Below are 16,249 nucleotides of genomic sequence, written 5' to 3'. Positions count from 1 at the left end.
TCACCCACAATGCACTTCAAGGGTTAATAATTTGAAATTAAATTAACGATAATTAAATAAATAGTTTAATTTTGAAGACTTACAATGGAAAATTGTTCAATTTTAACAATTTGCGATTGAAAACTCTTTAATTTCAAATAAGGGTATTTCTAATTCCGAAACTTAAAATTCGCATAATTAATCAATTATTAATTAAATTTTTTATAATATTTACAATTTAAAATTTTCCAATTTTTAATATCAAAAATTAAAATTAATTTAATTTTTAAGGTTTGTATTTTAATTGCATGTAGTTTAGAATGTTTTTCCCAAACATTTAACTCAGTTTTGAAAATTTACCATGAAAAATTCTTCAATTTTTTAGATTTTCAATTGAAGACTCTCCAATTTTATTTGTGCATTACCGATTTTGATTTAAATACTTCAATTTTGAATTGTTAAAATTACAATTTATTTAATTTTTAAATTTATATTGTAAGGGTATGTAATTTTGATCATTTTGTTCTTATTTTTAATTAAATTTTAAATATTTAAAATAAAAAAATTCTTGAATTTTAAAGATTTAGAGCTGAAAGCTCTTAAATTTGGAACAATGTACAAATAACAATTCTTGAATTGTGATCATCTTGAAGATCAAAATTTCGGATATGGAAATTAAAATTCGGCAATTTTCAAGATTAAAAAGTAAAATTTAGTGAATTTTTTTATTTTGATCCTATGTCATTTTGAATGTTTACAAAAATATTTAACTCAGTTTTGAATATGTACAATGGAAATTTTTTTCATTTTTCAGATTTTCAATTGAAGACTCTTCAATATCAAATGTGTATTATGGAAAACGTTTTCACGTGATTCATTTTTTAATTGTTTATATAAAATGTATGTAATCTTCAAAATTTATATTGCAAAGGAATGCAATGTTGACTTTATTACTTTTTTATTTTAAATATTTACAATAAAAAGTTCTGTAAATTCAAAGATTTGCCATTTAAAACTCTTTAATTTTGAAGATTTACAACTGAAAACTGTTTAACTTTGAAAGATGCATGAATAACAATTCTTAAATTGTGATGATTTTGAAGATCCAAATTTCCGACTTTCGAATTTTAAATTTTCCAAATTGATGAAATTCGAAATGCCAATTATTCAAATGACGGTATTTTTAAATGTAAAATTTCAAACTCGTATAATTTTTAAATTATAAATTAGAATCATTTTTAAAGATTTTTGATTCAAAACTTTTCTGTTCTAAAGATTTACAATGAAAAACTCTTTAATTATGAAAGATGTATAAATAAAAATTCCTAAATTGTGATGATTTTCACGATCAATAGTTCATAGTTTTCAATTTTAAATATTCCAAATTGATGAAATTTAAAATGAAAATCATTCAAATGACAGTATTTTTAATTGTAAAACTTAGAATTCGAATAATTTGTAAAATATAAATTGAACTTTTCGTAAAGATTTGCAATTGAAAATTCTGTAGTTCTCATGATTTTAAATTAAAGTTTATTTAATTCTGAAGATTTATATTTGAATAGCATGTAATTTTAAATGTTTTTCAATAATATTTAACTTAGTTTTGAAGATTAAGAATGAAACATTCTTCAATTTTTTTTTGATTTTCAATTAAAGACTCTTTAATATTAAATGTGTATTACCGAAATTTTTTTCATGTGGTTCAATTTTGAATTATCAAATTTTCAAAAATATTTTTCAATTTAATTTTTAATATTTACCATAAAAAATTGGTTTTTTTTCAAATATTTTCGTTTCAAAACTCTTTAATGTTAAATATTTACAATTAAAAACTCTTTAATTTCAAAAGATGTTAAAATAAAAATTCTTAAATTCCGATAATTTTAAAGATCAAAAATTCAGACTCTTAATTTTTAAATCTTCTTAATTGATGAAATTCAAAATGTAAATCATCAAAAATTTTGAATTTTTAATTGCGAAACATAAATTTCTTTATAATTTTTAGTCGCAAATCTTCGAAATGTGAATCCTAAATTTTGAAGATCAACAATTCCAATTTTTATCATCTTGCAGAGATACAATTAGGAATTCATCAATTTAAAAAATGTATATTTGCAAATAATGCCATAATAAGAATAATAATAATTAGAGTCTTCAATTTTAAATATTCAAAATTGACCAATTTTAAATTGAAAGTCGTTGTCATTCAAAAATTTTCAAATTTTATCATTAAAATTAAAATGTTGAATAAAATGCAAAATTACATTTTATAAGAATGTAATTTTGTATTTTATTCAACATTTTAATTTTAATGATTATATTTGAAAATTCTTGAATGAAAACGACTTTTAATTTACAATTCGTCAATTTAGAATATTTAAAATTCAAGACTCTAATTATTATTAATTTTATTATTATAAATAATTCTTTTGATTTTTAATCTGATCCTAAAAGTAGTTTTAAAAGGATCAAAAGTTTTTTTGTCGAGATTATTGAAAAGAATGTTAGAACTATAATCAAATTTTATGAATAACAAATAATACAAAACTCGATAATTCTAGCGCAACTTATTCATTTTTTATAAATTGAATGTAAAGATATTCCGAATGTATTACGTATCAGCAAAACTGGAAATTACTGACCTCAAATGAAAAAATTTGTAACGTACTTGGATTATAATAAAAGAAATTTTAAGAAATAAAAAAAATATTACAAAATACTTTTTTAAAATGTTAAGCCTTAAACAAATGACTATTTTTTACATAAATTTAGGTATCAAATCATAAAGTAAACAAATTTTGAAACTTCAATCATTTATGATGAGATCTTCCTAACAGTGGTACGAGCCGTAGATTTTTAATAATAATTATGAATTTTGCAACTCATAATAAATGCAGTTACGGCGTTTTTCGAACCACAAACCTTTTTTCGGTGGAGGGAGGAGGTCTCAAAAATTAGTATTTCAGAAATTTTTATTTCATTAACCTTTTTAGTTTCAAATGCGCTATATTGCACCCCAAGTTACAAATTTTGCGCCGATCAATTGAGGAAGATACATATTGGTTGGGACAGGTATGGTAAACACCTCACTATGCATTAATAATCAAAATTCGAATTGCAAAATATATTCGAATTCAAATGCATTCCGTACATGATAAAAAATTTGAAAAACAAATGAAAAATAAAAAAGATTTGAAGCTTCAAATAAGCTCTTTCGCACAACAAAAAAAAATCAATTGCGCTCAATTGCAAGTACGGCTCACGAAAGTTAAAAAAAGCTGTTTTATTAAAGATAAATTGAATTTACTTCTTCTACCTAATTTGCAAGTAGAAAAACTAATTTTTTACTGTAATCACTCAAACATGTTTCGCTTCAGTTAAGCATTAAAGTGTTCTCGAGACACGATTGGAAAGTAAATGCATTAAAGTGTTAGTAAATAAGAAAATTAAAATTTTGATCTTGATCATGAGGTCTAATAGCCCTGTAATATTTAGCTATAGTTATCGAAACTTGAAAAATATTTGCCAAAAAAAGCAATAAATTAAAAAACTCACAACTGTATCACAAAAGAGAACAGATGTAAATAAATTTTCTTTTACTACTGTTATTCTAATTTCGAAACATCTTTATAAATCGGTGATTCTCTGAGCAGAGGAACTCTTCGAAAAAAATAAATTTAAAGAAAAAATATTTTTTTTTAATGATTATTATAAAATTATTCACACTACAAATTGATTTGAAAGTTTTGTGGCAACTATTAACGACACACCTATTTTCTATCTTTCTTGTAACTAGAATTATTCCTAAGTAAAGTAAAAAAGCAAATTAATTATCACAAATGAAGAATAATAAAGATAAAAATATATATTGATTTAAAAAAAAAATTATTTTGTATGTATTAAATAACAAAAGTTTTTATTTATTTTTTGAAATTATAAATCAATTGTTGATTAAATTTTAAATCTCTTGAAAATGCACTGGAATATCTTAAAGTACCCTAAAAAAATTAATCTATTTGAAATTCCTATTAGCTATTAAAATAATTTAACAAAGTTCTGGAATTTTTTTTAAATTTCCTCAAATATTTCAAATCTTTTTATAACTTTTAAAATCCTTTGAAACTTTTCAAGGCTTTTGAAAATGCAAATGAATCTTTTACAATACCCTAAAATATTTCAAATACTTTGAAATTCAATTAAATTACTGGAGTTTTCAAAAATTTCTTTGTAATATTTTGAAAATAACGTAAATTGTGTAAAATCCTTTTAAATCTTTAAAAAATTTTCGAAGATCTGAAAAGTTACAAGGAATTTGAAACAAATACTTTCAAATATTCCAAATCCTGTAATCATTTTTTCAATCGATCCTCTCCGGATCAATTTAATAAAAACTTTTTAAAAATCTCTTTAAATCCATTAAATTAATTTCAGGCAAGTGAATTTAGAAGAATTTCAGTAAACTTTAAAAATTCAAAAAAATTCCACAAAATTAAATGAATGCATGGTAAATTAATAAGACTTCAGGGTGAATTCCATTAAAGTTGGTTTATATCTATCCAAATCTTTAAAAATCTACGAAATATCTTAATTTTTTAAAATAAATTCTTTGAAATCCATCATTTTTTCAGATTTTCACAACTTTTGTAAGTGAAATAAATCAAGAAATATTTTTTAAGTTACCAATAAAATAATAAAACAGAGTGGCTGTTTCAATAAAAGAAAAAATTCCTGTTTTTTCCCCTTTTACAAAGATTTTTCACGGTCAATGATATTTAAAAAATTGAACTGTACTGGAAATCAAAGAAATCAAAGTGAAATTTTAGAAATTTAAACTTTAAAAATTGAAATTAAAAAGTTGTTTTATTAAACAATTTTGTATTTAAGTGCAGCTCAATAATTTACACGTGTAAAATGAAAGCTAATAACAATTTTCAAATGAAAATTTTTTAATTAAATGCAATTAAACTGCCAAATAAAATTTTTTAACTTTTATAAATTTTCGAGTTCAAAGATTCAAATTTAGTTCCAAAAACATAAATCCACGTTATCATTTTTAAAGATCTAAATGGAAGAATCAATCAATTAATTTAAAAAATGTTCATAATATAATTTTAAGCTCTTTAAAATTATAATTCGAGCTCAAAATTGGTTAGAAATGAAAAATTCATTTTTCTAGATCCGAAATTTTAATTTCTTTCGAAAAGTTTCCTGTTTAGATCCTGACTTTTAATACTTTTCGAAAATTCTTTATTTAAACCCATTGTAAAAATTAGTTTTTTTTATAAATTCCCATTCATAATTTAAATTTTCGATAAAATACCTCGCTTCCACTTAGCATCAATAATTTTGTTCTAAAAGTTCAAGTTTCCATTAAGAATTGTTATTCCCGTGAGTAAATTTCAATTCCAGCTCAGAAAGAATTAAAAATGTAAAATTCTCTGTTAAAGTCCAGAATTCTAATTCTTTAAGAAAATTTCCATTTCGACTCAGAAATAAAATTCTGTGGAAAAAATCCCTGTTCGAATTATGAATTAATTTTTTTTTAAAATTCCACTTTTAAACCCATTGTAAAAATTAAATTTTTTGGGTAAAATTCCCTGTTCCTTTTCATAATTTAAATTTTGTCGAAATTACCAGGCTTCAACATAGCATAATAATTTTGTTTGCAAAATTCAATTTTTCATTGAGAATTGTTATTCACGTGGATAAATTTTAATTCCAGCTCAGAATTAGTTAAAAATTAAAAATTCCCTATTCAAATCCAGAATTTAAATTTTGTTAGAAAATTCTTCATTTAAACTCAGAAATAAATTTTTGTTGAAAATATCCCTGTTTAGATATAAAGAATTTTTATTCTTTTTGAAAATTCTAATTTTCAAACGATTGTAAAAATTGAATTTTTTGAGTAAAATTCCCCCTTCCAATTCACAACTTACTTTATTTCAAAAGTACATCGCTTTAATACAGAATAATAATTTTTTTAGGAAAACTTAATTTTCCATTGAGAATTTTTATTCTCGTGAATAAATTCCAATTCCAGCTCCAATCTTCTAAATATCGCTTCAACTTACTTGAAATTTTTTTTAGAATAATAGGTGTTTAATTGTTATTTATGCATAAAAATTCAACAATTGGACTTACAAATTAAATTTGGTTAAATAGAACACTGCAAATTGTAACATTTAAAGTTTAGTTTTTTGTTTAGTTTTGAATATTTTTTTATTTATTTCATTTAAAATTTATTAAACGTCTTTAACTAAGAATGAATTATTTTAAAGTTATTTTGAATTTAAAAATAGATTATAAATTTTTTATGAGGCGTTTACATTTGTTTAACTAATAACACTTTTCAATTGAAAAAGTTTAATTTTAAACGTTAAAATCTTGACATTCTAAAATTTTAAACTGATTCCGAATCGTTGTGTACAATCAATTTTAGTTCAATTAAAAATTTTTTAAGTACAATTTGATTTAAAGAGTTATCAATCAATTAATATTCACAGTTGATAAACTGAAAAGTTTTGCATCCAAAATTTGTTATTTTAAACACTTCTCATTTTTAATTGTTCAAGTGTTTAAAACTATATTTTAAAATTCTATAAATTGAAATATACGCTTAAAATTTACAAATCTGAAGCGAAAAATTTTTTAACTAAAAGATTTTCGAATTGGGCATCCTAAACTAAATGATGTCACAATTTAAAAAGATCACAATTAAATTAATTATTAAAAGAAGCGTTTAAAATAAAATTTTAAAGTATATATTTTTTTTTAATTTGCTGCTTTATCTGAGCTTCAGTCTTCAATGGGATTTTCCCTTTTCTTTAGCCGTCTTAGCTCTTTTTACTTTTTTTACCTTTCCTATCATTTAAAAAAATGTTGAATGTAGATTTGTCATCTTTTATTCAGTAACTTATTTTGCGAAACATAGAAGTAAAATATTAATGATAAAAATTGTACTTCTTGTGTCTAACTTTAGGATTCCTAAACATAAATTTTAAAGTAGCTTATTATTTATTTCCTACGTGACTTAGAAATTTACCTCTAGCGCCCGTGTAGAAATTCAAATGAGGAACTAGTCTGGCTCCTAACCATTCGACCCCACTTAAATTCAGGAGCTATTCGAGTCATCTAACTAGCCCCCGACCAGTAGTGTCACGGTAGATTAGTCGGAGGATAGTCAGGTGACCCGAATTATCCTAGTCGGGGCCTGATCGGCTACTAGTAGGGCTCATATGATAATACATTCGCGTGGAATATTAACCAAACTCCCCAAAATTTGTGGAACATCCCCTAAAAGTTTGTCAAAATACTTATTATTTAGGGAAATGTTCATAAACTTTTTTCAAAAATTTACACAAGATTTAATGGGGAACATTTCCTACGCTTAAAAATACATAAATTTATTTAACTAAAATTCCCCAAAATTTGTGGAATATTAATTTAAAAAAAAAACTTCAGCTGGAAGGCAGCAATGGAAGAGCTTCGCTCTGAAGGAACCGCCATGTTGGTCACAGTAGTCTCTGCTCCAGGTAATTATGCTTCGTTACGTGTGGACTGCTGTGTCTTATAAACACTCGATGCGTCATTTCTGTTGCGCGAGAAGCGACCCGTCGCGCCCTTGCGGATTTTCTTTAAAGCTACCAGTCCAGAACCGCAAGACTCAAATGAAGGTGGTAGCGAAATCTGAACTGTACCGTGTTTAATAGTTTACTACTAGGATACTGCTCTTCACTGATTGATCAAAAACTTTTTCTCTTTCCAATTTTTAACTACATGAAGGATTAGACTTTATTTACGTATAGCAAACCATTCAGATCAATATAAAAATATACACCTGTAAAAATTTAGAGTCTTATTACTTTCGGCAGACTTTTCACCTATGAATTTTTTCCAATATAGATTTTCTTAAAATTCCATACAAAGATATTGATAAATGTTCCTAGAAATTCGCAATTTTCTAAAAAATACTACAAAAAATAAGATTAATTCTTTTTGAAGGTTTTGATCGTTGTTTTTATAAGAAGTTGATTTCCTTACAAAATTATTAACTTAATAATTATTTATTGAGTATATTTGAGATGAATTTATTAACTTAGCACGGAAATAAGTGAACAAAAAGGTCCGACTAGCCCTTGACCAACTACCGACCAGGCGCCGACTGAAATTTTGACAACAAAAAGCCCAACTAGTCCCCGATTAGTCCCCGACTGGGTACTTTGTCAAAATTAATAACCCGACTAGCCCTCGATTAGGGCCGACTTGTAATAGCGCCAAATGGGTTTATTTCCACACGAGCGTGTGTAAATATATGTGAAATTTTTGTGGTACATAATATTTTTCTCTTCTGACTTAATAAAAAACATCTTAACTTAATATAAAAGAACCTAAATTTTATTATGGAATTTGTTATGAGGTGCTAAAATGAAGATCTTCTCCAAGTTTTACAATAATACAACCATTAGTTTTAATGATATAATCCATGGACAACAAAGAGCCCTTTCTGTGAAGAATTAACCATATAATAATCCAAGGAAGGAAATTTACATTATTTAGGAGAAAGGGGTTTAGTCGATTGTTTATGAAAAAGAGACTAGAAAATACGCTATGGAGTCTATGGTGAAAAGGCAGTACGTAAGATTTAAATAGCATTGTCCCACCCATAAGGAAGTAAATGTTCACTGTCGAGCAGGGTAGAAAATCACGCTAAGATTAATCATCGAGAAACGGGAACCGTATTTCCGACAGATTCATGTCTGCCATATTATTTATCCTACAACCGGAACTCCATAAAATATTACTTGTTCCATAACTGAAATTTTATGGAAAATAAAGGTGTTGTGAAACACCTTACGAAGTAACTTCTGATTAGCATTTATCAAAGCTAACCAATACAATATTTTTTCAGTATAATCAAAGAAAAACTATAGTAAACTAAAATATTTTCTGCAGAAATCTCGCAAATCATGGCCAAAAGTCGAAACTGGGATGAGCTGCAATATGTGTGGCTAGAATGGAGGAGACGCAGTGGCATAAAAATGAAAGATCTTTATACGCAACTGGTCCAGCTGAACAATGATGCCGCACAATTCAATAGTAAATAAACTTATTTTTATTAACATTGTTTGTGTATGTAATACATATAAATTCTTCATTTTCTTTTTAAAAATCTCAAATTGACCGATTGCAATTATTTGCACTACGAAATTTAGTTGCGTGAAAAATAAAGATACGATTAACAATGAGAGAATGTATGAGAACAGCAACCGCTCTCGAATTAATTTACATTTAATTGAAGAAGCTAAATTGAATGCAATTTGCTTTACTGTTGTGAAAGTATCCGGAAGACAAAATAATATCTACACTAATTAGTTGCCTAGCGATCGGAAAAAACGGAATTTTAAAAACATAAATTATTGATCCATCTTCTAGAGATTATAATACAACTTAGTAAAACTTTAGTGCCGGGTGAGAAGAATTAATGGGTAAAATTGTTTTCCACAATTTTTGGAATTTAGGGGATTGCTGATTTTTTTTTATTTTCAGAACGGATTTTTTCGAAAACACTATATTTTCTAAATCACTGATTAAACTTTTAAGTATTTTTCTAGGTTTATCATATTATTTATTAGTTTTTTTTTGATAAGACAAAATATCATACAGGTATTTTGGCGTTGTATTCGAATTTTTTATTTTTTTTTCAAATCAATTTTGGATAAATAAATTAAAAGCGAGGAGTGCTATCGAAAGATAGTACAAAAAAAAGTTTCAGGAATTTTTTAACGCTGAAAATCCTCCAAAAAATGTTCTCCATATTTGGCGTTGCTTATTAGCTCAAAATTGGAAATTTCGATTTTCTACCTATCACTTTCAACAAATAAAAGCAGAATGATGAGTTCTGTTGGACAAATGTTTTAAAGAAATTTTGTAGGATTCTTCAAAAACTATAATTTCTCTTTAGGAATTTTTGTTTTTTGTGTCATTCTGTTCGAAATTTAAATATAGTGATGTTAAATTTCTGAAAATTTTTATACTTTCTCAATCATAAATTATTAAAATGTAATAATTTATAAGAAATTTGCACCTCTAATTTGAGTGAAGAACTTTTGTCTATTAATTTTTTTTGGTACTTTGTTTCGTTCTTTCAAAACTACGCGTCCTATCGTAAAGCGGTCCATGGAAAAATTCTGGATGTGTTTTAACTGTGAAATTTGTGTTAAATGATTTTTTTCGTAACTTGTGTCGTTTTACAAAAAATGTAATTTTTCTTATTTCTGATATTATTTTGCATGAGTAAAACAAAAAGTACGCATCTTCTTTGGGATCATAATTTTTGTTAATTCGTCTTTTTCCGTATATCACATAGCTTAAAAACAAAATAGAATGTTTGATTTTCATTATTCAAATTTTTATTTTGTATTGATTTTTAGAAATTTCTAAATGGTACAATTTTGCTAATTTCCTTTTATCGAAAAAGTCATTAGTATACATTTTTTGGTTTTTTAGTACTACCAATGGCCATACATAACAGTTTTAAATCTAAAAACTGGTCCTAAAATTTCTGAAAATGCTCTAACTTTTTGAATTTTTTTCCAAACTGAAAGGTTAAAAAACTCGTCTTTTCTTTCAAGAACTAAAAAAAGTGTGTCAAAGCTCGACTTGATCCGTTAATTTTTTCGAGAATTATCGTGTTCACGAAGGGACAGACATGCAGACGCCATCGCCAAAACTTTATTTTCGGATTCAGGGGTCTCAAAATATATAGTTCCATTAAAAAACGGTGTCGTTAAAGTTAACAATACTATAACTTTTTCAATTATAAACAATGAGAATGTAAAAAAAGGGATAATCAAAATAAAAAAAATAAAATATTCTTGATATAATTTTTGTCCAAAAGCATATTTTTTCTTTCTTTTAATTATGAATATTTTGATTTCTCATAATTGTTTGCATCAATTAAAAACCAAATTATAGATGCAAACGATTTTAAAATTGTTGTTTAAAATTGAATGTTAATACAAATAGCGTAAACAACTTTACAAAGCTCAGTATTTTTTGGATTTGATTCGCAGGGGTTTGTTAACGAAAAAAGTGTTTAACGAGTAATGTTATGTGTTATAAACAAATAATAATATCAAATATTAATTGTAGATTTTTTCTTTAAAGCAATAGTTTGTCAATAAAATAACTTTCTTTTATCGAAAAGGTGTATTTGGTAATAACAATGTGTAATTCAATATTGTTTTTTAAGTTAAAAAAATAAATTATATAAATAACTAAATATTAATTAATATCACTAGTGACTAATAGTGTTAACAACTTGTCATTCTATATTCTTTGCAAATTTTATAAATGTAAAACTATACATTACTGGTAATACAATTGATTAAAAAAATAAAAAAACGGCGTTTTTCTCTGCCTATAGTTTTTCGCCGTATTTGTTTATTGTATTTTTTACATAATTTTTTTACAAAATTAACTGATGACAAATTTGATTGTTCATCAAAAATTTTTTGCTGGCACGCACCCACTAAAAGTTTTCAACGGGATAACCCATAAATTAGACAATTTTTTTATTTTGTGAGCCCTTAGTTTAAAAAATGAGAACCTTGCCTTCAAAATAAAGGAATTGTTAATACAATCTTAAAATAAATCTTCTTTAGTATTTTATAAAGTTAAATCATAAATGTAATTTTACATTTTAAAGTAACATTAAATAGAGAGTAAGACTCGAGTTTCAAGAAACATAATACTAAAGTAGCAAAAACTTGATACTTAATAGGTCTTACCATCCAGTGGATCCATTAGCTTTGTTTATTACAGATTTTACCGACGCGGCTGAATTATGGATGTTTCCGTATGAGACACCTGACTTCCAGCTAGAAGTTGATCAAGTCTGGGAAAATATTCGCCCCCTCTACGAAGAATTGCATGCTTATGTCAGGAGAAAACTGCGAGACCTCTATGGACCTGAAAAAATCAGTGGTCAAGCTCCTCTTCCATCCCACATTCTCGGTAAAGTTAATTTGAGCCAGACTTTAGTTAATGCAATTTTTATTCTAAAATTAATTTCAAGAGAAACCATATTTAGAAAACTAAGAAACTGAAAGTAAATCTGAACTTATCTAATAAATTTTATCATGTAAAATCAAAGATTTATTGTAATCTATAAAATTATTATGATTTAGGCAATTTATGGGCGCAATCATGGTCCAATATCGTTGATATCACCCTACCTTACCCAGGAAAACATTATTTGGATGCTACTCCCGAAATGATAGCACAAGTATGTCAGATTTATTTTATATTATAATTTATCATTAAAATCTTATAAATAAAATTGATTAAGATTGATATATTATTCAGGGGTTTACACCGATTGACATGTTCCGAATCGGCGAAGATTTCTTCCTTTCGCTAAATTTGAGCGCCATGCCTCCAGAATTCTGGGCCGGAAGTATAATAGTTGAACCTGGTGATCGACCAATTATTTGCCAAGCTTCTGCCTGGGATTTCTGCAATCGGCTTGATTATAGGTTTGTTTGTACTAAAGAATAAAAATATTTATTTAACTTTTGAATTGGAGCAACACTTTCATACATAAAAATTATTGCAATGGTTTTAAATTTGAAAACTTTACTCAGAAAAAAGTTTAGTTATCCCTTCACAATTTTGATTATTTGAACAAAACTTTTGTAGCACAAATAAAAAATGTTAAGTGAAATTACTTTAAATTCAACCGTTTTTTTATTAAATCCTAAATTTAAAAATATTTTTCTTACAGGATTAAGATGTGTACGAAGGTCACCATGAAGGATTTGATTACGGTGCACCATGAGATGGCCCACATTCAATACTTTTTACGATACAGCGGACTTCCTCGTGAGTTCCGTGACGGAGCTAATCCAGGTGAGCGAATAAACTTCCTACTTCGATTACATAACCGTATTTTTAAATTCTGTTCATTGATTATTATCATTATCATAAAGTTGTAACTTTCCTCGCGAGAAACTTATATAAGGCACACCTGTTCTAAAACTTCACCATAAGAATCTAGTTTTAATTTTTCTCGTAAAAAAAATAATAATAACTTAAAAAAAAAAACTTTTCCTGTTTTCGTGTATTGAAGGTTCTTCTTTCCCGAAAGACCCCAGATTGAGCCTTCAAACCGATTTTATCAAATTTAAATCTAAATTTTTCCAAGCCTATGGTTAATTTAATGCTTGTTTCTTGGGAAAGTGATACTATCGCTTGAATGGAATACACATTGAACATTCCACGCCCAGTAGCTGATTACTTATCCCAAGTGAAGAACAATCGATATCTCGCAAGGTCGTGAAATTTAGAATTTACGGCAAAGTAACTTCCGAAGTGAGGCTGAATTTGCTGATGCGTATCAGCATCCTGTTATTTTCTTCTTACATAAGAAAGTACCTGCTCGGAGAGAAGTTAGATAAAAACGTCGCGCTAGCGCTTAGACTTCGGTTGGGTGTGGCGCCTGCTCCATATTCTGGGCACTTGTTACCCCGAACTTGCAGAGATCATTCCTTCCGAAACGTGAGTGCTATATTTTTCTAAACTACGCAAGCGCGGAACTGTGCGGCAAGCAAAGCGTGTGCAGGACGGCTCAACTATACTGTTCGTTAAACGATTCGGTCTGTTCGGGGTAATGATTCTCCCAGATCAGTGGAGCCGTTCCACGAAACAGAAGTGGCGCTGTTCACTGTGTGATTGGCGCGATGATTTTACGTGTTGGGTGAGCGCCTCTACCAAACTTCTTTCCGTGTAGAGATCCTCTGGGTAAAGCTGAGACTCAACTCACGCAGGCTCACACAGACTTGTCACTGCGCATCGATATTAGTCTTGTACCAGAAGTCCTTAAAAAAGGCGCGAAATTTTGATACATGTTCAGGTTCAATGCGTAAATTGAGAAAGATATACGACTATCGAGGTGTTGTGCTGTTCAGAAATAAAAAAAAAATCTCAGGAAAAATGTTTCTTACCAAAAAATATGAATTTCGAACAAAATAACTCAATTTTAAAATAAAAAAGGTAACCCAAAAAAAAATTGAATATTCAAATTTGAAGTTAAAACAATTAATACTTCTGACTTAATTTTTTCTTTTAAACGAATTAGATAAATTTTCAAGAAAAAAGCTGAACTTTCAATTAAAATGATGTAGCTTCAATGAAAAAATTACTTTTAACCAAATACGTGAGTTTTCAACCAAGACCATTTTTTAAACAAAAAATAGGATTTTTCAACAAAATAAATGAATTTTTAACTAAATATTATAAATTTTCAACCTTAAATAGAAAAATTATATTTTTAGTTAAGAAAATTATTTTTCAATGCAAAAAATTAATTTTACACTACAATGATGAATCTTCAACCAAAAGAGTTAAGTTCCTACCATGAAAGTTGAATTTTTTAAATAAAAAGGTCAATTTTATATTTTGAACCAAAGGTGAAATAATACATCTCCTGTGAACAAATTAATTTTTGACCAATAATGACGAGTTTTCAACCAACTATGTTAATTTTAATCTAAAAAATATAAATAAATAAAAATTCTATTAAAATGATCAATCTTCAAGCAAAAAGATGATTTTTTAAACCAATAAATGATTGATCAACTGAAAAGGTGAATTTTTAAACAAAAAGATTAATTTGAATAAAAAATATGAATTTTTACTACAAAAAATTAATATTTAATCGGATGGTTGAACTTTTAACAAAAAAGATAAGTTTTTGAGCAAAAAAGATGAATTTTTAAAAAATGTAATAAAATATATAAGTATGCAACGAAAAAGATTAATTTTAAACGAAAATGATAAATCGTTTCCAAAAAAATGAATTCTTAACCAAATAGTTGAATTTCTAATCATAAAGATGAATTTTAAACCAAGAAAATAATTTTTCTGTTAGAAAGACGAATTTTCAACAAACTAATTAAATTTTTGGTCGCAGAAATATATTTTTAACAAAAATGGTAAATCTTTTACAGAACAAAATGAATTTTAACCAAAAGAGTGAATTTTGAACTAAAAAGTTAAATTTTTAACAAAACAAAAAAAGAATTTTCATTCAAGAAGATTAAATTTCGACAAAAAAAAAAACAAATTTTCAACAAAAAAGAAATAAATTTTCAACCACGAAGATTAATTTCCTACAAAAAAGTAAGTGTTGTTCTGTGAAAGGTTGATCATTTTCGTTAGAAATTTATTTCTGTGACTGAAAATTTATTTAATTAGTTGAAAATTCGTTTTTTAGATAGAAAAAAAATCTTTTCTGTAGTGAATTTATCTTTATGGTTAGAAATTCAACTATTTGGTTAAAAATTCAAAAATTGAGGAAAAGATTAAAAATTTTCATTGAAAATGTGTTTTTTTTTTTGGTAAAAAATTTATCTTTCTGCTTAAAAACTCATGCATTTTGTTAAATATTTGTCTTTTTCGGTAACAAGTTTATCTTTTCGTTTAGAAGTTCAACCAATTTGTTACAAAATCATTTTTTTCGTAGACAAAATTCATAATTTGTTTAAATTTATATTTTTAACTTTAAAATTGAACTATTTTGCTTTAAATATAAATGTTACCTTATTTTTAGTTGAAAATCCAACTTTCTTGTTACAAAAATAAGCTTTTAGGTTGAAGATTTATTATTTTAGCAGAAAATCAATTTTTTAATTGAAAATTGATTTTCCTACATGAAAATACAAATATTCAATTTTTTGTTTAAAATCTATTCAGTTAAAAAATTCATATATTTTTTGTTTAAAGAAACATTGTTTCATGTTAAAAACTCACCTATTCAGTTAATAAATGATCAGATTGGATTCTGCTTTGGCAAACTTTTTTAAGACCTGAAAAGAAATAACGAGTTTTTAAACCAGCTATTTTGGATGAAAATTCAAAAAGTTAGCGAATTTTCAAAATTTTTGAAACGAAATTTTTTTTAATTTGAAAATTCTATGGAAAATTGTTCTTTGTACTCAAAAACTTAAACAATTTATCATTATGCGTTTTTTATATAAAAAAAAATTACCAGAGTTAGAGCATTTTTAAAATCCAATAAAACAAACTAAAATGAAAAGTTTAAGCCAAAGAACGCATAATATGAAAAAACAAACAAAAACGTTGATTTTTTAATACCTACAAGATTATCATAACAAATTTTTTAATTTGGTCAAAAAGTTGAAAATTCAAAATTTTATCGTACCAAAAATAATTAAAAATTAAAAAATAACATTTTTTGTCCAACTAT

General features: G+C 26.1%; 1 protein-coding gene across 1 annotated transcript in view; it reads left to right on the top strand.

Annotated features, from left to right (window-relative positions):
• Positions 1–16,249, top strand: part of LOC117172038 (angiotensin-converting enzyme) — a 242,259-nt gene that overhangs the window by 57,077 nt on the left and 168,933 nt on the right. The window contains exons 5-9 of the mRNA XM_033359768.1: positions 8,935–9,078; positions 11,806–11,997; positions 12,171–12,268; positions 12,349–12,518; positions 12,767–12,891. Coding sequence (XP_033215659.1) covers positions 8,935–9,078; positions 11,806–11,997; positions 12,171–12,268; positions 12,349–12,518; positions 12,767–12,891 — 729 coding nt within the window. The remainder of the gene's footprint in view (positions 1–8,934; positions 9,079–11,805; positions 11,998–12,170; positions 12,269–12,348; positions 12,519–12,766; positions 12,892–16,249) is intronic.

The sequence above is a fragment of the Belonocnema kinseyi genome, chromosome 4, assembly GCF_010883055.1.
Source record: "Belonocnema kinseyi isolate 2016_QV_RU_SX_M_011 chromosome 4, B_treatae_v1, whole genome shotgun sequence".
NCBI classification, from domain to species: domain Eukaryota; kingdom Metazoa; phylum Arthropoda; class Insecta; order Hymenoptera; family Cynipidae; genus Belonocnema; species Belonocnema kinseyi.
Note: the sequence above shows the minus strand (reverse complement) of the source record. Positions and strands in the feature narration are given on the sequence as shown.